This window comes from Excalfactoria chinensis, chromosome 3 (genome assembly GCF_039878825.1).
Source record: "Excalfactoria chinensis isolate bCotChi1 chromosome 3, bCotChi1.hap2, whole genome shotgun sequence".
In the NCBI taxonomy this organism is placed as follows: Eukaryota; Metazoa; Chordata; class Aves; order Galliformes; family Phasianidae; genus Excalfactoria; species Excalfactoria chinensis.
Window position 1 is genome coordinate 21915265 of NC_092827.1, and position 25275 is coordinate 21940539.

The window sequence follows — 25275 nt, forward strand, 5'->3', positions numbered from 1 at the left end:
TTTAAATAGAAGACTTTCACCAAATCATTTCACATGCTTAGTATTGCCTTAAGTAGAAGAGGCTCCTTAAGTAGCTTTCTAATAGTCATTTGGGAATATTCATCCCTGAGCATTTTCAGAACTCTTTGATGTTCTTGGAAGGTGTGAGAAAAAGGTGTCAGCAACATTATCAGAAAAGTATTTTGCATAATATCTGTGCGTGTGTCTGACTTAAATTGCTACAAATATTCTGATTGTTGTCTTACTTTCTTACTTTCCTTTCCTTACAGGTATATTTCACCAACTTGCAAATGGAAGTTTAAGAGACTTTGTACAAAATATATGTGAAAATGGAAACTTCATCTTTGCTATCATCCCTACATGATGAATGCAGATCAGACAACTATATTGAGCCTCATTACAAGGAATGGTACCGAGTAGCTATTGATGCCCTAATTGAAGGAGGTTTAGAAGCCTACAAAGAATTTCTTTTGAAAGAGAGATGTTCAGAGTTCCTTGCAGATGAGGAAATTGATTATATTTTGAACAATGTTCATAAACTTCCCCAAAACACAGTCTATTCTTCTAACAATGCCACTGATGACACCTCTTCTTCGGGAACCTACTGGCCTATTGAATCAGATGTGGAAGCTCCAAATCTTGACTTAGGTTGGCCCTACCTGATGCCTGGAATTTCTGGTGGCACAAATATCGATCTGCTTTTTCATCCACCACGAGCACAGCCTTACACCATAAAGGAAACTATTCGGAAGATGATACGAGATGCAAGAAAGGTAAACATGAAAAATACTGGGAGGTGGGGAGCAGCAATAATCTAGTTGAGTTTTATCAGAAGCTTTTTTCTTCCCTGGCAAGAAAAAAAATTATCTTGCTGCCTACAATTTAACCTCATTTACAAGGGATCAGGGATTAGTTAAAGGAATTAATGAAGCATTATGACTGTTTTACGGTACTGCTGACCATTAGTCCATGAGAAATTTGTTGGTAATCAGAATATCATCTCTTTGACTTCACTTGAATATACCTCAAATGACACAGTTTATCCAGCTTCAGGGTATAATCCTAAGGTTTCTGTCCATCAGTGGGAATATGTGCAGTGGGAATATGCATTGGTTTGGTATGCTAACCTGTTGTTAGAAGAAAATAACATCCTTATGTATGTTGTGTTCATGTACCTTATGGTTCTCAGCTTTTGTGATTTTGTGATTTTGCATGCCCACTATCATCATGAAAGTTAATTGGGAGGGTATCAGAGAGACCTGAGAATAAAAACAAACAAGCAAACAGATTTGGAAATGAGTTTTATCTCTTTTCGTTACCTTACTCCATTTCTGTCTAATTTCTAACATAGAAGAAATACTTCTCTGAATGTACTTGTCTCTGCTTAGGGACTTGTGCATCTTGAGTTTCCTAGGACTCACACTGAGATAGAGCACTGTATGTACATTGCATGCACCTCTTGCTTCCTAGTGTTATGTTTAACCAAAAAAAGCAACAAAAGAAGCAAACAAAAACCCCTATATTTAAGCAGTTGAGGTGGACTCTGGGCCATGTTACCTCCCTAAACAGATGTTAAGAGGTTTCAGAAGTATTCCTAGCAAGTATACCATGCTCTTCTTTCTTCCCCATGGAAAAAGTTTATTTCTGCTCTGTAAGGGCATTAAATCTGTAGGACATCCAACTCAAGTACCTCTGTAAACACTATAGTGACTTAAATATGCGTGTAAATGGGTGCAGTAGAAGTGAATTGAATAGGGCGTGTGGAAGGGAAGGATGCCTTTTTATGACGTCTCTCCTCTATTTAGATAAAGCATATAATTTGTTGCCGCAATAGACTTATCACTAGACCTTTTGTCATGCAATTTACAGCCTTGAATTATCATCTCTTCTCAACACAAGGAAGAGAATTATTATTATTTTTTTCCCTCATTGTCCCTTTTAAATAGACAGCTGTTTTCTGCTTTTGGATGCAGTACAGCTTGGCTTGGCTGGCATACTTTCATCTTCTTCAACTGCTGCTCCAGAGCTACTAATGTATCTACTGGAAGGGAAAGAAGGAAAATAGAGTTAAGTCTGTTGCCAAGGCCAGCTCAGTTTAGAGAGGTCCTGAAACATGGTGAGGAAATATTGTTTCCAGTCCATTTTCACTCCTGCCTAACTATTTTGTTCACAGGCAATCCAGGCCATTTCCAATGGCTTTCAAGGGCTGTCTAGCTGATTGTCATTTTAGGGAGTATGCCTCCTCTGAATTCAGCTAGGCAGGAGAATAAAGTGTGATTCTTACCTCTTTTTGAAAAAGAAGTTTAATCTGTGTCATTTCCATGTTACAAAGTGGGTATGATGTATGCGTCACTGCCAAATACGACATCTGAAAGGCTTGTGTAGTTGATCAGTACAACCTCAGGAGCAGTAACCATAACACTGTTGATACAGTGATACAGGTTGGTTACTTCAGGAAGCAGCAATTAAATCTAAAAGACAGAGGCTTGTTCAGCCTCTTCTGTGATATGTGTGGAAAAGTTTAAAGGATTTCAAGTAAGGTAAAGGTATTTAAAACATGCCTACAGCAGGCAAACACTTTAAACAGGCTAACCTACTTCTCCTAAGCCATGTATAAAAATATAGTTATATTAAACAGAGTTCTGTGTTATGTAATAGTGGAGACACGTAGTCATATGATAATTTTCAAAGGAAGTAAAAAAGGTCACACATGAAAAAGGAAACCTGTAAAGAATAAACAAGTTATTCAGCAAGTCACATTAAACTAATACAGCTCTAAGAAAATTCTATGGGAATTTCAGCATTTTCCTGGTTTCAGTGGGAAAATAAGCAGACTGTTGGAGATGAGGGTATTCATACCACCAGAACTTTAAGTCCAAACCTGTGTATCTGAGTTCAGGCATTGATTTCCCTGGACTTCCTGAACACTCAGTGCAGTGAGAAACCAACTCCTACATGGACAAGTCAGAGAATGTTTCTGCACTGATTCACCCAATAAGGAAAACTTTTCAACATATTTATATGTATTTACTAGCCCAAAAATTCATAACTGGGACTAAGCGAGTTGAAACCTAGACTCTTTTGAATTCTTGGAGATATATAAGGATAAGATGACATTATTAGTGGACTTACTCTTGACCTCTTTCATGCTTGATGCATCACAGTGTCACTCCTTAACATGATTATTACTTATGTTAATTCTGACCTTAAGAAAACATGCTGTAAACAACGTTAGGCAACTTGCTGGCTGAAAGCAATTTTATCCTTACTGAAGAGGAAAACCATATGTAAGGCTATGCTACACTATACTAAAAACAGACTATGAAAAGGTGTCCTAAGAAAATCTTGTTTCTTAATTGTATGATCTGTAGAAAAATTATGCATGTCATCTTCATGCTAAGTCCAGCCAATATAACAATGGAGTTTTATAACAATGGACTGCATACTTGTGATATATGTTTCCAAACATAGATTAGAATTCGTTGTACATAAGATGACGTTCCATCACAGTCTACAGTCCTTCTGTGGGACAGCTACACTGTCAGAGTGAGGTTAGCAGAATGCCTCAGGTCAAACCAACTTGCCAACAAAATGGGTTTACTGTTAGTGTAACTAGACCTCATCTTCAAATGATACAGCTTGCCAACCCTGCTCCTCTGTTGACATAACTGGTGTTCATGCAAGGAGGCTGTTTGGCAGGACTGTGTCAGTTCGTGAACCGTGAGTCTTTTTCAGATGTTGATGTAACTGTGTGGGGAAGAAAGCACTGTGAGCTCTGTCTGACCTTAAGGATGGACAGACTTTTGCAAACAAGCTGGTAGCCTTACTTCTTGTGTGTTTTGTAAGGTTCTGCCTTTAATCACTGGTAGGTTTCTGGCTTCTCTGAAGCTTGAGGTGTTCCTACAGCCTGACTCATCCCAGCTGAGCTGTCTGAACCACAACTGATAATGTTTAGCAGTTTTTCCTGGCAAGATTATTCATCTGAGAAATGGTATCAAGATGATTACTCATCTTTGTCAAATTAATGTGAATCTTCCTTCTCTTATTATAAAGTAACAGAGATTTCAATAATGAAGTGTTCTTTCTCTGTATGACTTTTCATGAGTTGCCTCAAAACTGTAAGTTGTGAAGTTTGCACATAGGTTTTACAAACATCTTGTACTGTTTTCTCAAGCATGATTGACAGGGCAAGAGAACGGGGAAAGGGCAGGATAGAGCAGCACAGGGTCCTTCTGGCTGCGTGTTTTTCTCTCACTTCATTAACCGGATTCCCCTTTCCACCACTGAGACATTCCTACATACCTTAGAGGGAATACATAGCTCTGAGTCTTTTAGATTGGTGTCCAAATAAGGATCAGCTCTTCCTGGAGAGAATTCAAACCTGTTTTGTTAAGAATCATATTGTTTGGACAACCCAAGGATTACTACTTCACAACACAAGTCAGAAAACACTGAAAGACTTCCTTGACATACTTTTGGGATTCCTGATGGAATGTATTAACTTGCAGGCTATCCAGTAAATATGCCACATTTTGCACTGATTTTATTGTATTCAAATAGCCTAGCAGTCTTAAACATGGATTCATAATATCAGTGTTAGTTGTAAGACTTTCTAAAATCGGTATTTCTTAAGAAGATTAAATTGAGGTTTAGGTGGTTAACATATGACTATTTTGGAAAATCAAAGGGAGGCAGGCGTTTCTGCTGAAGTTGGGGTTTTTAATGTTTACAAAACTTGGATTCCAGAGAAAGAATTAAGTTACAGTGTAAAAGAGTGTAACTTGTTATTAAGTCTTGCTGGACCCCCTGTATGTAGGCCTTCAGTAAGTCTCAGAGGACTTTTTTGAGCTCTTGTGAGAACTATTGTACAAATTCTCCGTATCATTTCTGTCTTGTCTTGCAGGGTCCTGGCCCAAGTAAAGTAAACAAAAACAGATGACTCTTTTTACAACTATGGAAAAACAAATATAATTTCTTCTGGTTTCCTTTCTTCCCCAGTTTGATTTAGTTTGATAATTGTTTAAGGCATGAGCAAGAGTTTGTGTATAACCGAAAAAATGATCATACAATATTGATCTTCTTGTTTGGATACATGCATAGGTACAGAAATAATGATCTAGTACAGGCCGTATATAAATACGTGAGAAAACCAGGCTCTTTCCGTGCCTATATGAAGAGTGTTGCCTCCATGCAGAAAGAAACTTGTAGAATATGGGTGTGGAAGACTGTTAAGCAATCATTTTTACTCTCTCAACAATACTCTTTGCCAACTATTTTAAATATAATTTGAACAGCGATTGGAACAATGATAGTGAGTTATGCTTGCAGCAGTGCTTATCTTAGCTCATTAACTGCAGCAGTCCAAGTAGATGAGAGAGAGGGGCTACAATTTATTGTTCATAAAAGCTTGAAAAAATTACTGAATTCCAGGAAAAGGTTGGTAAATGAAATAGTCATATCACTGAAAGAAAAAAAATCTGTGCTATTTCTTGAGTCCCTGATAAATGATGGATATGGTTTTTAAGTTCTCATTTGAAGATGTCTGGAGAAAATTTTCCTTGCTAAGATATGCTACAACACAGAGACTTCAGGTGGTGTTTTAGTACCAGTGCTACATTGAAAAAATGTATTCATCATTTGCTTCTGCCCACCCTCTGTGAAATGGGTTCCTGGTATTTGGAAAACAGCGTGGCAGTCATGTGTATATTTTCCAGGTGAAACATGATGTTAGCCTTTTATAGGTTCATTAGAGAGAGTAAAGTTGTGTCCCAGTTTTTCTAATCACATGCAACACGCTGGAAGAGGATATGTTGTGTTGTTTGTGCTCCTACTGTATGATTTGGTGTTTGTTCTTTGTTATCTGCTCAGGGCGAGTAATCATGTCAGGTATTCACCAGACTGAATTTGCCTTTGGAATTCTCACTCTTGTTTATTTACCTGCCCCCTTTGCCCCCTGCCCTGACACAGCCTGCATAAGCGCAGTCATACAAGTGATGATACATACAAAGAGAAGAGACATCCATAGGACACTCTTTGAAGTGGCCACTCAGATTTTGTAGGAGAGTGGAAGGACTTAATAATCAAACTGTCCTTAAAACTGAAGTATATGGAAACGCTAATTTAACTGCTAACAGGAAATATCTGAATTTGACCTGAATTTTTAACACATGGGAGAACTTTTATAACTTCTGGAGAAGAGGTTGGGATGGTTTTGAGATGTGAAAGTTTAGGAGGGCAGGGATGTAAAAGAGCACAAGCAAACACCAGAGGCCTAGGACTTATATGAAGTGCATTTCTTCTACATCATTTCTCTATACATTAGATTCATCCACAGGATCTAAAACCAAAAAGCAAGTAGAGGCTGAGGCTAGCATGGGGAGGGGAAATCTGACAAAAAAAAATGTAATCAGTTGAGGAATTTTTGTTCACAGGTTTCCGTCAGGTCAAAGGTTTGCAGATCTCTTCACCAGATTTGATGCTTGTGTTCTCTCTTAAAAGACACAACGAACTGATGGATAGGCATTGCCTTTTTGTGTCACAGTTGTGCTAGTGCACTATCGAAATATTGCACATCTATCATGGATTTAAAAATGGAATAAGGAAAAGCAAAGATCAGATCTTACAGATAGCTGTATTTATTAATGTCTGCCTAGTATATGAGAAGTAAGCACATACATATGTTTTGTAGCAATATTTTTGTCAGTGAAAACAAAAGAGTGCTATTAGAAACTCATTTATACTTCTTGTGCATTCTGTAAAGTGTTCTTTAGGCATATTCAGTAATACCTTTGTACTACAATGTGCTGAAGTGATTTTATGTAAAGATCTGCTACAATTACAAAACTGTTGACATAAAGTGATACTGCCCGGGCAAAATGGTGTTTCTAGTTGCCAGTCCAGCGTATTTGGGGGGGTTGCTTATCTCTTTTTCTTCTTTTCAAAAGAAAACTGATACCCATGTTGAAGCTATTTTTGTTCTTCTGAATTTCTATCCTCAAGAGATCCGGGTTTTCACAGATTTTTCAGCCAGGGAACAATCTTGCCTGAAGAACTGCAGGCTTAATTGGTTCACATTCAGTATTGCCATCAGCCTTTTTTTGATCTCTTAGCATAGTGTTTTATCTTGAAGAACTTTCCAACATAGCCAGTTGTGCTCTGAGGAATGGAGAACACATTTTGTGCAATTTTAATCTTTAAATTCATTTGTCATGTATCAGAATTTGAAAACTCAAATACTGTGCTACCTGTTAATGAATTTTAAAGGAGCATGTACAGACTCTACCCTGCTTCAGGAGTGTTCGTGTAGTACAGTAGACTAGAAACTACATGGAACGTGGAGATCTGCTGACGCAAAGGAAAACAGTCCTGAAGTACAAAATCCTGCTAGCTGCTGTCAGAATTTCCCATTGCCTGTTCAGAAGCGGGAGTGAATGCCACTGTGTTATTTGTATTTAGTTTCTTAATACAAGTGTGTACTTCACTTGTAGTTATTTCAGAACAGCTTGCTTGTAGTTGTGTTATTTTCCCCATGGAGTAGCACGAGGCACTGTAATAATCGAACTACGCTTTAGAATTCACCTCTCCAAAACAAGTGCAGACTTTTTCAATGATAGCAGTGTGATCACGATTTTCCCTTTGGCCTTCTGTTAAGTTACTGTTTCCTAATAAACAGGTGATATTCTGTACAACCAAAATTAAAGTCTGCACTTTCAGCATGCTTGAGACCTCAGAAAGCTTTTGTACTTTGAAATCCTATCCTGATTTACCTTACCTAGAGAGGTAAGTGAGGCCTGTCAGAGCAATCACATGGTGTAACTGGGGTTGAGCTCGTCACTTCTTATAGGAGTTCCTACTGCCATCCATAAAATGACTCATCTTATTAAAGCTGTTCAAAATAAATAATTGCAAGGTCTGGCTACAGCTTGCTTTATCAACAAAGCTGATAATTTTCCTGTACATTGTCCACTTAGTAGTAAGTTTGTTGAATTTACAGTAGTATTATTTATGAGTGTAGCTATCTCTGTTTCTCTTGCCTTTGATATCTGTTTCCCATTTGCTATGTATTTGTTTTCTTAAGCTGTTAACATTGCTATGTTTTGCCCTAAGTCTGTATCCTGTACAGTTGACTGGCATCTTAGTGTTCCTGATTAGCAGAAATGTCACTGCCACAGTGGATTCAGAATTTGTGCTCTCCTTTATCCTTAGCAATCAAAGAATATGACCAAAGTGTTTACAGTTTTGTAGATGAGAATATCAAGCCACAAAGGCATTGAATTATTATATATCATAGTTCAAAAAGAGACAATTATAAATCAAAAGCCAAAGACTAATATACATTAGCAAACAGAGCAAGTAGGAGTTAGATAACAAATTTGTTATTTTCTCATCTCTGTAGGTTTGGTTGATAAAAAATCATAATTATGCATTTAGTGTTATAGCTATGAAAACTAATGTCTGAGGAACTTCAGTGCTGTTCCAGACATGTTTGCATTAGTATATGACAGTAGCTTTGTACTGCTTACTTTTCAAATATGCATTTAAAAGCATAAAGGTCTTTCTTATCTTCAGATAAAGAGGGTGTTTCTTCAAAACACACATGGGCTGTTCTCATACTTAAGGAAAGAGCAGATAGCCTTAACTAGTTATGTCTCAGTCTGGAGCACTTGCTGGAAGATTCAAGGCCTAAGAAAAATAGAACTAATTCCTCAAACACATACTCTGCTGTGACCCTTGCCCTCACAGCCAGGCATGTGGGCACAGAGCTGCCTCCAGAAAGCTTTGGTGGGGTGCCTTTTATCCAGGAATTTTGCTAACTAAAGCACCAGATCTCCTCAGGCCTTTTTGCTTCTGCAAGCACTCTGCTGTAAGAGATGAAGCCCTGATAAGGTAATGTGAGAAGTTCTGTGCTGTATCTCTCAGAGATGAAAAGAGAACTTTGATATCTGCTTCATCCACTAGCAGTCAGGCTAGAACAGTAGCACAGGGCTGTGTGCTCAGGTGGCCAAACGGGTGTGCCTTCAGTTCAAACAGCAGGTGTAACATCTCTGCCTCATTTTCATGCTGTTTCCTGGAGCTGCAGGCACTCTTTCCCAAGCAGGCCGCACTTCAGCTCAATAAACTTCCTTTATGGGTTAAGCACTAGGTAAGCACTAGACATCACCTTTTAATTCAGGTGAATCTGAGTGGCATCCGCCTGCAGAAGGTATTGCACTTAGTGTTTTCCTACTAGGCTTTTAATGCTCAGTATGGCAGACATAAACAAGGATAAGGTGGAATAACCAGCAGAGAGAAAAGCAGGTTCCTGCTGATCCTCTGTGAGACCTTCCCAAGAAGTAGCAGAGCTACCTGCCTGCACATTACACACACTATGCACAGACCTTTTTTAAGCTATGCAGAATTCACTGCTAGGGAACAGCACCTCCTGATCAGAACCATTGGGGACAGCAGTGATAGTAGAACTGATGTCACTCAAGTGCCAGGGACAGACTGCCAGTCACCAGAACTGGGGCTTCAGCCAGCAGCTTAAATAACAATAATATCTGAGGCTGTTCACTCTTTGATAGTTCCTTGTCGCTGCTTAATGGTACATAGCACACGAACACAATAATTGCCTGAAATGTCACTGTCAAGGCTGTGGTTTGTTTGTTTGTTTGTTTTTCATGTTTTTAGTTTTTCATAACAGGCAGTATATGTGACTGCACACTGACTTTGATAGAGGTCAGTAACCTGTCATTTCTGGAGATAGGTCTAAAAATATCAACCATTCAGCTCTTCCATATGTGCTAAAACAAATATATAGAAAGCTGCTTTAAAATGTAACAAAAGCTCTATTTTGCTCAGAGGAAATACTTTCAAAATAAGAAAAATAAGCGTAGAGATGAAGTTGAGAATTATGACTTATACTTCTATTTGCTTATTTGTTTGCAATCGCTTTGTTTTATCTCTTAGTGCTGTGTGATCATATTATGTTAATGACTAGAATTAAATAATGCTGAAATAGTTATTTTTGTGGTGATATCACTATCTATTTTGTTCATGAATTTCAAGCTTATTGAATTATGATGACAGTCACTTGAGCTGGAAGTCATATTAGTGAGATGATTTGATTTCTTATGCACAGTTTAAATGTAATAATGGAGGTGCAGGCTTGATGTGAAGGGCTGCTATACAGCAATGCAGTCTCTTGATGCAGGAACTCTGTCCTGATTAGGGGCTTGTTTCACTCGGTCATGTATCAGTCAGGCATGACTCCACGGGAATCAGTATCAAATAGATAAAAATAAGGCATGCATAATGTATTCAGGGTCATTTTCACTGGACATTGGGAATAACTTCTTCATGGAGAGGTGGTCACAACTTAGAATGGACTGCCCAGGGAAGTGTTGGATTCCCTATCCCTGGAGGTTTTTCAGAGAGTGGATATGGGAGTGAGAGACACAGCATAGGGATGGAACTCAGTAAGTCAGGCTGATGGTAGGACTTGATGATCAGAAAGATCTTTTCAAACTCAAGAAATTCTCTGATTCTGTGATTTTGTGTATGGTGTCTGTAATGTGCAGACATTTCTGCTCTCATCCCTGAAGTGCATGTAGTACATGGTCTCAGTCATTCCACCCCATCTTCTGTCTTCCCTGATGTATGAAATACCAATATTTAGTATGATAATCCTTTCAGATTGCTAGTCAGATCACTTTGTTCTATTGGCAAGTTTCTGATTATTCGTTATCAATCATAGGTCCAAAAGATTAAAGTGGTTATTGCCTGGGTAGGACCATCTTACTCATCCTCTCTTTTACTTTGCAGTAAGCTGAAATTTTAAATGCTGTTTTCTAATCTTACTGGAGCAAGGGTGAAATTTAGAGATCAAGCTGTGTCAGAAACTACAATAGACTCATTACAAAAAATGGATTATATACACAGTTTGTCTCATTTTTCAGACAAGTTGAAAAAAGTTTTACAGACATTTCTTCTTGAAGCAAAATTAGATCCCTAATCCTGAAAGGTTTAAAATACTTTAATTTATGTACATGAGAAGTTCCATTAACTTAATAAGCATATGGGATTGCAGAATTGACACCTGCGGATCTAACAGTTTATCATTAAGAATCATATTTTAAATATCTGAATGATCCATTTCTATTAAATAGTGCCACAGTAAACTTGTAATACAAAATGAACATACATCTTTAGTTGATTTCATCCACGGATCAGCTAAAAAGATCTGTGTGCCTCCAACCTGCTGTGCTTTAACCCAGCAGGTGGCTGAGCACTGCACAGTTGCTCACCTTCTTCCCTTGGTGAGTAGGGAAAACGCCAGAACTTGTGGGTTGAGATAGACAGTTTAGTACAACAGGAAATAATGGGAAAATAGTTATATATATACAAAATAAGTGATGCACAGTGCAATTGCTCACCACCCATTGACCGATGCCCAGCCAGTCCCCAGGCAGCAGCAGCCCTCCCAGCCAACTCCTCCCTCAGTTTCATTGTTCAGCATCACGTCACATAGTTTGGGACGTACCTTTGGCCAGCTGATGTCAGTTAGCCCTGTTCTGTTCTCTCTGTTCTCTCTGCCCTAACTGAAACCAGGGCATAAGTAAACTGTAAATAGTAACTGAATTCAATATCTGAAATCCCAACAAGGCACTGAAAGAGGTGGAAGATTTTTCCCTCTCCAAATGCTATCTCATCACTCAGTTCTTCTTTACTGTTTGAGGAATGTGCAGAACAGATTCCATAGAGCCTGTTCCAAAGGAATGGATACACATGTGAATGTTGCAGAAGACAAAAATACCAGTTCTTAGAACAAGACAAATTTCTCATGCTGATGCAGAAAGAGCAAACATTGGTTTTGCTTATCTAGGCAAAAATCATTTTTTCTCTAACTTACTTTGACTTGCCTGAACTGAAATTATTGAGTTCTCTGCTAACAAACCTGAAGAGCTTGTTCTTGGGATAGAGACTTGTTATTTTCTGCCACACGGCACATGCTTGCTCTACTCACACACAAGGAAAATTCCATAGATTCCGTAGAGGAGTTTCTCAATGTGTACTCTGAGACTTTTGAAATGATTGCCCATTGTGTATTAGAAACATACATACTTTTTCATGCAGGCTGGCATGCAAGCAAGCAGAATGAAAGAAAAAGCAGTAAGATCTGACCATCTGGAATTTAGCTGTTGAGACAGAAATGTCTAAAATAGTTTAAAGGTTTGGGCTTTTTAAAATACTTCATATTCTTAAATAGAAAAAAACAACACCTTGAGAAATACTTTAGTGGACAATTATGACACTGTGCTCATTTTAACAGTGTGTACATAGATGTATTTGTTCTGAATTTTGTTAGGGTGGTTTCAAAAATCTTTGGGATGAGAATTTCATTATTTGCGAAATTTCATAGAGAGACATTGCTTATATTTTCAGAGGAGGTGGTTTGCTACATTAATGATATAAAATAGTGCCTTGAGATAAAAAATAAAAGAAAAAGCATATCAGTTGAATATATTCTTATTCATTAGTTCATAACACAGCTGTCTACATTGCAGACAGTAGACTATAAATAGCAGAAATAGAGATGTTTTGAAAAAGGAAAGCTCTCATTTCTGAAATTTATAATAATAGTATTTAATTACGGAAACTGAAGTTACCAATCTGAGCTGTGTATCTCAAACATGAATTAGGTGATGATCTTTGACAGACTGTTTTCCGTAAACTGCAATTATTTTTAAAAGAACACAAAGAACTAGATATGTAAAGATGTTATTGCTGTATTTCCAGCAAAGTACGTTGACTGAAATGTTCTAGCAGCACAATTTTATAACATTACGTGATACAAAATTATTGTACTGAATGAGAAATGGAACGTTGTGCTGTTTTAACTGCAAATGCAGAAAGCACCCTGTCTTGATTTAAAGACACTTAAAGCGACAACAACATTCTATTTGGTGCATTTCATTTCACACTGATGTTCACACTGAGGTTCTAGTTTTAAAAAACAAAATGAAACTTACTCAAAAAGTGCTTGTTTTCACATCCTTTGTATGGGATCTGTAGAGTTTAATGTATGCAAAAAGAAATGGATTGATCTGTAAGCAGAATTTTTCCTTGCTCAACAGACTGGGTTTTGGCAGATGTGTTGAGTGGTCTTAACTGGATATGAGTAGGTGACAAAATTTAGGAGAACACTTTACAGTTCTGAGTTACAGTATGAATACATTGAATCATATTTTTGCATCATAGTGTATATATTTTTCATTAGCTATTAATAAAGTCTGTGGTAACTGGAATGTGAATTATGAGCATGGATGTATTCTGGTCTTGTTCTTAAATTGCTTCTCCATAGGTCTTGGTGGGATTTTAGTCTGAAACAGTAAAACAAAACAAACCTCTATAAACTACGTAAACCCAGTAGAGGAGATCTGTTTACCTGTAAAAGATGGGAAAAAAAGTGATGCTAAATAATCTTCAAAGAGTGTAAACATGTTGTACAATGTTTATATCAATGGACATTCACACACGCACTCTGGAATTTCTCTGGAAAGCTGACTATCAGCAGTGGCCTCAGCAAGCAGTGAGCTACATGGGCTGAAATGTGGAGTGCTTTAAGGATGACGTCGCTGAAAATCCTTTCATGGTAATTATTAACATATTTAGCTAAATTAATGCATTTAGCTAAATTAAAGCTGATGATGGCATGTCACTTAGGACATTTTTAATTAATTTCAAAGTCACAGCTAGTCCTGAAGGTCAGCAGGCTGCCCAGGAAGGATTTCAATATTAATATATCATCTCTCAGATTGCTAAAAACAACAGAACCAAGAAAATCTCATATTAAATATTCCATTCATTTCCAAGTTGCCAGGTGTTCACTGATGGTCTTTCGAGGTCCCCTCTAATTGCTGACATTCTGTGATTCTGATTCTGTGATGTTGTGGAGGATCATTCAGCAGCGTCTACTGACTTGCTCATTCTCAGGCAGGCTTTTGGGTGCCTTGTGGCTGACATTTGAAGGGCAGTGAATCTTTGTCCCTGCATTCAGTTCAGTTTGCTGTGATGCAGAGCCAAATCCCAGTGGCAAGGCTTTAATTTTGAGCTCGTTCATATAGTCATGATCTTCCCCACTGGACTGGTCTCAATTCTGATATTTTAATTATTCTGATAGTTTTTATGCGCAGCTTTTTGATCTTAGGCAGCTGTTTGAACTGTATACTCATGTTCTCTCCATGGGCCATATCATTGCTTTTCTTTTCAGATATAATTTCCTAATTGATTTGGTTGGAAGTTATTTTGGAAAAAAGCTGCATAAACGCACCCCTGTTGTCAATATTTGTGTCCATTGGAATATCACCAGATCTTATCCTATCTCTGCATCCATTTCCTGGCTGCATAATCAGCTGATGTTGATAAGAGTAACAGATTCATGGATTTTGACGCAAGATAAGATTCATTATGATAATGAAATCTGACTGCCTGTATAGCACAAGCCTTAATGCACCTTCGAAGAACTGATCCTAAAATACATCTGACCTCAGAACATGTGGTCCTAGCCTCGTGGTTAGCACTGGGGATCTAACCCATAACTTCTCAGAGACGGGGTATTTGGTACTATTCCTTTTCTCTAAATCATGCAATTTGCTTGGAAAAACCCATTCTACAAGTCCAGGCCTGCCTTGCTTGAACTTTGTGCCTGAGCATCTCATCATCTGACATGACAGTGAGGCAGAGGGTAAGAGGATTGCAAATGGTGGACCAGGGAGCCCAGTTAGGCTCTGCAGCTGCACGGCTGCAGGAACTGTATTCACAGGGACTGGGATGCTCAGCATCACTGTAAATGCAAGCCATTAGGCTCTGAGAATTTGTGTACATGGAATGGTCAAGTGCAGCAAGCAGGTTCCCAAGAAAGTGGGTGGTTCACCTCACCAGAGCTTAGCGTTAGCGTGACCAGGCTGCTTCCAACTCCACAAGTAATGAGCCAGGGCTGACTCAGATGTCCCTGCACAGAACAGCGGTGTGACACGCACACACACACCCTGTCCATTTGCGGTTTCCCAGATAAAAGTATATGTAATAGTGTTATTCCCACATTTATGAAGCGGTTTGAGCTTTACATATGAAAAGCTTTCAATAGGTACTTAAGTGTTATTGCAAGTAATTTAAGAGGAATTCAAAAAGCTGCTCATTTTTCTAGTAGATTTGCTAAGTCTTTTATGGCAGAAAAGTAGCTGACTTCAATAAGTTTTAATTTTATAGGTATGTAAAGAATGACTTAGAAGGCTGTAAATATTAAAAATGTATTCCTATGCTAATATCCTCTAGAATTAGCTAAAATGCTAGAGTGGTTTCTTAGTTGCATGCAAACATCTTTTAGATTAAAAAAAAAAAAAAAAAAAGAAAGAAAAATGAAAAACATAAGATTAGAACTTGCAGGAGTGGCACACAAATTCATTTTAGGACACGAACTTCCCATTTATCTTCAGGCAAATTATTTAGACTTTTTCAGAAGCTTATGTTCTCTAATACCACAGAAATTAAACATATAAGTTCCCATCTATAAATGTTAATATTAGCTTAGAGTAATTTGTGAAGACATGCATAGTATGGGGCACTCATACACTCATACTGGGGATAGCAAGCACAACATCGAGAGTTTAATCTGGAATCCACCTGCTCAAGAGTTTGTAATAATTGTTTGTTCTTGCCCATAAGGTTGTTTGTTTTTCTAGCATTTAAGCAGAAATCCTTCAGTCTTATCCAAATAAAATGGGGAGGACTCTTCACTGACATATTTCTGGACCATGTTCTGCCATTCCTTTCTGGCACATTATTCCTTCCGTGCTGATGTCAGGCACAAGAAAGTAACTGCTGTTCTCTGGAAATACTGTTTTTGATTTAGGCTGCATTTCAGCATGTGCTTAGTCATAGAATCATAGAATCACCAAGGTTGGAAAAGACCTAAAAGATCATCCAGCCCAACAATTCACCTATTACCAGTAGCTCCCACTAAAGTGATAGTCCTGTAAACATCAGGAAAACCTTACCTGTTGCATTCCCAACACTTCCACTGCAAAAAATAAACAATGGAAACAGACATTTTTGCCTGAATTAAGATAATATAGATCATATTCTTTGTCACTCATAAAAGTCAAGAATATTTTCAAGTACCACCTACTGCTCATGACTGTCCAAAATAATGCACTGCATGAAGGATTCCTGCCTGAAAGCTGTGCCTCAGAGATGTAGTACATGCGCATGTACCAGCACCTAGCAGCAACTTCAGAACACGGCAAGGCTTATAATAGCTGTAAGCGTTTTTACATCAGCAAGAGTCATAGAATGGCCTGGGTTGAAAAGGACCTCAGTGATCATCTAGTTTCAACGCCCTGCCACAAGACCAGGCTGCCCAGAGCCACATCCAGCCTGGCCTTGAATGCCTCCAGGGATGGGTCATCCACAACCTCCCTGGGCAACCTGTTCCAGTGCATCACCCCCCTTTGTGTGAAAAACTTCTTCCTAATATCTAACCTAAACCTCCCCTATCTCAGTTTAAAACCGTTCCCCTTGTCCTATCACTATCCACCCTCATAAGCGGCTGTTCCCCTTCTATTTATATGCTCCCTTCAAGTATTGAAAGACTACATTGAGGTCTCTCCAATCTAAACAAGCCCACTTCCCTCAACCTTTCCTCACTGATCATCTTTGTGACCCTCCTCTGGATGCACTCCAAAAGCTCCATGTCCTTCCTGTGCTGAGGGCCTCATGCCTGGATGTAGTACTACAGATGGGGCCTGACAAGAGCTGAGTAGAGGGGGACAATCACCTCCCTCTCCCTGCTGGCCACAAAGAAAGGAGAAAAGCCACGTATTATTACATCAGAAACAAGTGCTATTTTTTTTTCCACACTTTTTAATAATTTTTTTTTTTTTTTTTTTTTTTTTTTACTCATAAGGAAAGAGGCAAACATTTGAATGTCTTTTTTAGTCAGTGTAAGTGCACACACAAACTGTTGTAGAAAATGTGATTTTTAGCAGTGCATATGCAGAGAGTGCACAGCAGCCTGGTGCAGGGAGCCCTACTGGCATGAATTTGTGAGTTACTCAAGGGAAGCTCTTTTTTCAGATCAGAGAGGCACTTCATTAAGTACAAATGATTATACGAAAAGTACGAGTTTGCATCAAAAGGCAATTACTTTCCAAAGTGTTCTTGGAATAAATTTTTCACCTCTCCTCCATTGGAGTATTCCAGGTTCTCATCTTTATCCATATTTCAACACCAGTCAAGTAATGTTATGCTGTTTACCATGCTTTGCACATTTATCAAAAGTTCCCACCAGAATGTGGCTTAATGTAGGTCCCTGGGTGGCTTATTCAGTGGTGTTTCTGCCCTTGTTCCCTACAGTTCAGACAGCGCTTCTGTTTTTGGTGTCAACACAAGCCAGTTGTTTCTATGTCTTCCCTACCTTTCACATTTACATGCACACGAAGTATATATCTGCTCAGCACAGGAGCTGCAAACTGGTGCAAATATGCAGCCGATCTTTCAAAGAAAGCTGCTGTGGAAAGATCCTGAAGAGATGCAGGAGGTGCCAAGATTGTTCTTCATCCCTTCTTTACTTCTATATCCTGGTGTCTTCTGCCATGTTTTAGAAAAGACTGCTTTGCCCTAGCAAAAGATTTGCTTTTCTTGCAGATGTTCATCATGCTTCAGGTTGAGATCTCGGATTATTGTTACTCAAATACATGTATGAGGAGTATAGCTGGCACTGAGTGCGCATCTGGAGGAGTATTATTTAGGAAGGAGAATGGTCTCATGTACATGATGCTGTAGAATGGAAGGCTTCTGATAGCCTGTTTCTTTTCTAGCCATTAATAATAACACTGCATTTACTTACAGTAATGGTCACTAGTTCAAATGAGTATGAAGGGTTTGGCTAATTGCACATTGATAACTCGTTTATTTTAATAACTGTTCTGTGCTGCTTATTCAAACACAAATGAGTGCTTCACATTGTCCCTCTGAGGATAAGAAAAATGAGAGGAGTAGACTGTGAGCAAAAGGTCTCCTTGCCTGCCCATGGCTGAAAGTGCATCCTGGAAGTAGCCTATGACTCTGATTTAGGAAAATATTGTAAAACACACTGATTAAACTTCTAAAGATTATAAATAAACTTTTAAATTAACAGACCAGATCTTAAAGATGGAGCATTGTGGCTACCTGATCTGGTTATGGCAGAAAGGCCAAAAAATATCTCCTGTGAGTTTGCATTATTCTGATACCAAATTGCAAATAATTAATTAATATTTATCCTGTGTCCTTGCCAAGGACCTGTGTGCATATCAGTGAAAGCTTATGCATATATCAGGAAACAAAGAAAGTCACAAAGATAGTTATTAAGCTATATGGCTTTTTTGACAAAGATTCAAAATTGAGCCCACACTGAGACCAAAAGATCAGTTTTGAAAAAGGCCTTGCAGAAATAAATAAGAAAAGGTTTTCTTCTTTTTTCAATTTGTTTCTGTTGCAGTTCAACCACAGTAGGCAGCTTGGCACCACCCAGCTGCTTGCTAGGGAAAGAAGGTAAAGGTGTGAGAACTCATGGGTTGAAATAATAACAAGTTACTGGGGAAAGCGAAGTCCATGCATGCAGAAGCAAACTAAACCAAGGAGTTAATTTACTGCTTCCCGTTTCAGCCGACAGATGTTCAGCCACTCACAGGAAAGCAGGGCTCAGAACTCCTAATGTTTTATTGGGAACACAGTCACTGTCACTCTGAACAGCCCTTCTCCTTCTTTCCCCCAGTTATATTGCACAGCATGAAACCACATGGTATGGGACGTTCCTTTGGCCAGTTGGAGTCTGCTGCCCCAGTTCTGTCCCCTTCCAGCTCTTTATGCCCCTTTGGCTGCTTGCTGGCAGGGCAGCATGACAAGCCAAGACTTCCTTGTCTCTGTGCAGCTCTGCAATAACTAAAACATCAGTGTGTCATTACTGCTATTTTAATCAAAAATGCAAAATATAGCAGCATACCAGCATCTACAAATGAAATTATCTCAGCCCAAACCATGCCAGTTTCCTTTCTTATCTATTGACTGGGCATTCCCTCAAATGTCTCATTCTCTTCAGAAGACTTGTCTTTAGGCAAGAATCACCCTATTTTTCTTAAAAACTTATCAGAAGATTTCAAAACTAAAATACCTTCTTAAAATGCAGTATTTTAAAGAAAAACATTATTACTATTGAAATTATCACTCTTTTAACTAATAGTAATTTTAATTGCCATTCCTCTTTTTTTTTTTTTTTTTTTTTTTTTTCTCATTTATTTAATTGCTGTACTTGATCTAGAAATTAAATTTTGTTGGCTGCTTCAGTTCCTATTTGCTATGTATCTTCTCCAGGGTCTGCAAGGGTTCTAGAACTGTTTATCTCCTTCATTTGTTTGCTCCATTGGACGTTTGAGCTTTTTTTACTTAAATTACTTCCCTACCATTTCAGACATCTTGCTCCATTTGGTAATGTGCATAATATTTAAATTTAATATATATATATTTTCCTTAAAAAAGCTACATATAATTACTTACTAACTAGATTAATCTTATCTTAGGACATTCTGCTGAAGCTTTCACACTAGTCTACAATTATTTTTCCATTTTCATCTGATCTGTAATAAATAGTCAGACATGCCAGGGTAATGGATTTCACCTGAGGATCTCAACGTGCTTTGCAGACAATAATTAATTAGTTTCACAAACTGTCTTTAAAATAGGTGAAATTGAGATGTAGGCAGTCAGCATGTGGTTGTTAAGAAAATGTTGCACCATTAACTGTGACTGTTCTATAAGTAGGTGGCACAATGAGTTTCTCCCTGATAGCAGTGGAGGTTCCTAAAGCAGAACAAAGGAGAGCTGATCTCAGCTCAGTAAAACCCTGTTAAAGAAAATAAATGGTTAAAGTAATCTGTCTGGCTCTTTGTTTACCTGGTGCTCTGGTGTAAGGATGTGCCATGCAGATGTATGTTAGTCTGTAATATATGTTGCAAAATGCTGATCTGATGCCACTATTCTTGCTTTTCTTAACTGCTGCTATAGATGTTTATGCAGAGATAGTAATTTTACTTATAAAGGCATTTTACTTGGTCATGTAGCTGAAGGAGAAAAATTTAAAGATGACTCTGTAGGGCATACATACAGGATGAACAGAGAATTTTTTGTCAGTTAAGCCTTCAGGAAGCTTGTCAGTAATCATTCTCTTCTATGTGTTCAGGAGAATCAATGACTTTCCTTCTTACTAGCCTATAACTGATGTGTCACCAGTAAATTCATTCAGTTTCAACTGTGTATTTCTAGTTTTCGCTGCCATATTACTTCTTGAATGGTGCTTTTTAAACAGAATTTGATCCTTGAAATTTGTGAGAGAAGGGAAGAGAGAGAAAACAATGGGAAGGAGGCTGGGGAACTGAAAGTAGGCCATACAAATCTGTAAGTTATAATGATCTTTCTTGCATTAGTATGAAAATATTTAATGTCTAGAAATACTTTTGGCATAATGTTCTCCTGGAAGAACTGCTTTTAACATCTGTCCATTAACCAGTTAGCCCTTAAACGTATACTTACAGTGTTTGTCACTGATGTTTTAATCTAATAGATGAAGTTGAATGTAAAAGCCATAATCTTGAAAAAGGATGAAATCCACAATATTTGAAATGGCATTTTCCCCACTCACCCTTCCCTAAATCTATTGAGCAGTCTTTATTTCTGTATTTATTGAATCTTGCTTTGGTTTTCTGACCAGAAGTCAGGCCAAACAACCACACTGGGCATTGAACTGTCTTTGAACATTGAGCATAAAAGGCTATTTCAGTGTTAAGGGATTTCCTTGATATTCAGCTGTATATTAAACACTAGGGAATTGCCTTGTTTAGGTGTAAGCTACCCAGATCTTCTAACTGCAGTTACTGTCAAAAATGCTAATGGATGGTTCTGTACCATATCGACTCTATGAAACGAAAAAATCATCTCTAGCCTCTATTGAGAATTACTTTTTCCACTTTCATGCTACCTTTGATATACAGTAAACTAAGGGAGGTTTATAACCAGAATTCGTTCTCCTATCAGGTGTGGTTCTGTGGACATCTAATAATGTCTAGCAAAAGGACATCCTTTCCAGTTTTATTCCTGTTTTTCTTACACATTTCTCTCCCAGACACTTTCACCAGCAGTTTTCCATAGGATTATGAAATTCACCTTTTGGAAGAAGAGGTTTTGAGTAACTACAGGTAGCTAGCCTCCAACAACTAATTATATAATTATGAATTGTTTCTCAGTATTAAGTATAATCAGGTAATGGTCACTGGTCTTTAGACTTCCATTAATTTGAAATACAGCAATTAGATACATTTTTTTAATTGTATACTGAGAACCAAAATAGGTTTGTTTTCTTTTGGAAAGTTTGCAAGTCCATAACAAATGTATTTTTTTTTTTTTTCTGCATACTAAGAATGTTTGGTAGGCCATCACCAAGATATTCTTGCAGACTGTAGTTAACATACTGCATATATGCATTCAAAAGTCTATCTTTCTGAACTGCAAGCAAGTCTGAAACATGTCAATTTTATATCCTGACTTGAGTTGACCAAAATCTCTCTCTCTTAGAAACATTTTTAGAAAGGCATTGTTTTTGAAATGCTCCATCTGTCCCTTTATTTTCCAGAGCCTACCCTGAACGTGATCTTTCCACTCTCTGCCTTATGCCCCGCTTGTCTATTCTGTTTTTTATTATTATTATTATTATTTTTATATTCACAGTGTATCTGTAGTACATATTCATTCCTATACATAACAAGGGTTTTCAGGCAGTATTGAAGAACTGAACAATGTTGTTGCATTTCATTGGATTTTTTATTAATTTTGAGTAGTAAGGAAGTATTTGTAGGAGGACTGAGCTGTACAAGATATTTGAAATATGCTGCTTGTTTATAAAATATGAATATTAAATATTACATATTTATCTCTTCCTATTTCATTTTGGAGCTATATGTTTACTATTAAGATCTCCAATATGACAAATACTGCACGGTTCTTGCACAAGAGTATTTAAAAACAAAATTATTCTTCTCAGTCTAGAAAAGTTGGTCTGAATCATTTCTTCTTCCTAAATCTGCCTTTAACTAAGGACAGTCTTTGTATTCAAGTGTTTAATTAATAACTGCCAGCAAAGTTGTCTACTCTGAAGGTAATGTTGCTTGTTTTAATAAGTTATAGTCTACAGCCTGTAAATGTTCATTGAAACTCTGGCTTTCTGTACATTGTCTACTTTCTTTAAATGTGTGAAATCCAAGGAAGTGGGGTTCACTGCTGACAGTTTGTTTATACAGGATTTCTGAGGCTGCTGAATGGAGCAGTGGGGAGGCAGACTGACTCAGAACTTCATTCTGTTTTCCCTCTGAGAAACCCCACCAAAATCTATTTTTAGGGGTGGAATTGTTATCCAATTTAAGTCTAATGCATTTACTTTGATTGATTGATGAGTAGCAAAGTATTTTTAAATGTCTTTAAGAACATCTTAGAAAGAGCCCTCTGACTTATTGGGATCCAGACTAGTTTGCTTTGACACAAAGCAGGAACAGTGGGTGATTTTAGTGTTTTTAAAAGTTAAAAGTTTTTGTACTTTTCTCTGTTTTCCCATTTTTTCATTATTTTTTATTTTTTCCCCACATACTTAGTTCTGTATGGCAAAGCATGGCAGCCATTTGTAATTTCAAGTACTAAGAGTTTTCAGATCTGTGGCAGTAAACTCTTACAAGCCACAAGATAGCTAGGAACATTCAATTGAAATCTCAAGACTGAGACTGGCCTCCAAGGTATCACTGGAGATTTTCAGTCCTCCACAGCAACTCAGTACAATTTAGGAAGAGTTTAGTACAAAGCGTGCTTTAATTAATATTGGCACTTAATAAAAAATAATTAAGGCTTTCTTATCAATGGTTACACACTATTTGTTTCTAGGCAGTCACTAAGTAATGTGCACATGTTTAATTGAGTGCTTCTACTTACAAACAAAATTAACATAAGAAGTTTAATATTATCATATTAATTTAAGTAGACTGAACGTTCCCTGAATAGTAAGGTATCTGGTGAGAACCCACATATTAAAGTTGCTAATATTCTTTTAAATAAGAAATAATTTCTAAAGCAGCAAGTCTTTGAAATTCATCATAGAGAAAGCTGGAGGCTAAAGAAGTACCTTTTATTTTCGTCGTGAATTTCCATTCTGGTCTAGCTGAGTTGTAGGCCGCCAGAAAATCCTGGCATTTCCTTTCTGTTTGCTTTCCTCAGGAAAAGCTTGGCAGTTTCCCAAAATAACAATGAATAAGAATATTCTGAAGAGCAAAATGCAGTTATTAAAATCCTGCTACCCAACCAGCTGCAGCACACATGGCACTAGGAATGGGACCTGACAGAGCAGGGACTTCAATGGCAAGAGTCACAGAATCATAGAATGGCCTGAGTTGAAAAGGACCTCAAAGATCATATAGTTTCAACCCCCCTGCTATGTGCAGGGTCAGTAGCCACCAGACCAGGCTGCCCAGAGCCACATCCAGCCTGGCCTTGAATGCCTCCAGGGATTGGGCACCCACAAGCCCTCTGGGTAACCTATTCCAGTGTGTCACCACCCTCTGAGCAGAAAACCCCCCCTTAAATCCAACCTAAATCTCCCCTGTCTCAGTTTAAAACCATTCCCCCTTGTCCTATCTCTATGAACCCATGTAAACAGTTGTTCCCCTCCTGAAGGGGCAGAGCAAGCTCCCAAACATATTCCCTCTGTAATACCCAGGATTTTCTGTACTGTGTTATCTGCCATGCTGTAGGACCTCTGCCTGCTGCTGTTCCTAGGAACAGAAAACGACTTGCTTATTGTATGTCAGAGGTGATTTATGTTTATGAGAGCACTGCAAGCAGGAAGGAAAGTGTTAAATTGAGCACTGTGAATGTTTGTTGTTTCAGATGGTCTTGACAGTTCTTGACTATTCTATGTAGATTTAGGTGAATAAAGTTTAGTTTTATTTTAACGTTTTCAATTTTTCCTAAATCTTTTCACGAGTGCTTTGCCAGTCACTGGGCAGCAGCAGTTTCTTCGCAGAATGTTCAAGCTCTTTCCTTCCTTCCAATGGCTAGGTTTACAAACTGTCATGGTTTTGCATGGTTAAACCGTGACACAAATGCTTCTTGGAAAGTCCCTGCAAAGAATCCTAGTTTCCTCTTCCTCTCCCTGCCTTGCAGAAACTCAGCACTGCCAGGCAGAAGTCAGCTGCAGAGAAATCAGTACCTTTGCTACTGGCTGCAGTGAGTCGTGCCTCCTTAAGTCAGACAGATATCTCACTAATCCTTCAGCCAGAATAACAGCTACCAAGCCCATAGATATGGATCATATTAATAGAATTGATGCGGCTCACTCCCATACATTTTGCAAGATACCTGCCTATAAATCTACCAGTGTGTGAGTTTGAAGTGATAACACCAGGGGAGTGATTTTAAGACGGTGTATGGTATGTTACAACCTATCTCAGCCAGCAGTAATTTTCTGAAAGGTAATGCAGAAGGCTTTTATACATTCACTTTTCAGAGAAGACAGTCTTATCTGCTCTTAGAAGAACTTTTCTTCCGTATTGTTTTCAGTTTCATTTGTGAAAGAATTAATCCTGACCTTCTCATCCGGTTTTTAGGGTTATGGTAACCTGCAGAAAAGTTCATAGAATTACAAAGTGTCCTGAGTTTGGAAGGGACCTATAAGGGTCATGAGTCCAGCTCCTGGCCCCACAGAGGACCACTCAAAATTCAAACCCTGTGACTGAGTGCGCTGTCCAAATGCTTAAACTCTGGCAGCTCGGGGCTGTGCCCACTGCCCTGTGCAGCCCGTTCCATGCCCACCGCCCTCTGGTGCAGACCCTGTCCCTGACCCCCAGCTGTCCCTCCCCTGTTGCAGTTCCATGTCGTTTCCTTGGGCCCTGTCGCTGTTACAGAGCAGAGCTCAGCGCTGCCCCTCCACTCTCTGTGAGGAGCTGCAGCTGCCTTCAGGCCTCCCCTCAGCTCCTCTGCTCTGCACTGAACACACTGAGAGACCCTAGTGCTCCTCATTCATCTTGCCCTCCAGACCCTTTGCCAAGTTGCCAAACTGAGAGAAAGCTAGAACTGTCAGTAGTTATAAGATTGCACATTGTAAGATTGGAACTTCCTAGTGTGTTTCTAAGTCAAATAATTTCTTTTTTCCAGAGCTGCTATCAT

General features: G+C 38.4%; 1 protein-coding gene across 1 annotated transcript in view; it reads left to right on the plus strand.

Annotated features, from left to right (window-relative positions):
- The first annotated feature begins 329 nt into the window (after positions 1-329).
- Positions 330-25275, plus strand: part of FAM83B (family with sequence similarity 83 member B) — a 41764-nt gene continuing 16818 nt past the window's right edge. Inside the window, exon 1 of the mRNA XM_072333489.1 lies at positions 330-773. Within this exon, the coding sequence (XP_072189590.1) occupies positions 330-773 (444 nt within the window). The remainder of the gene's footprint in view (positions 774-25275) is intronic.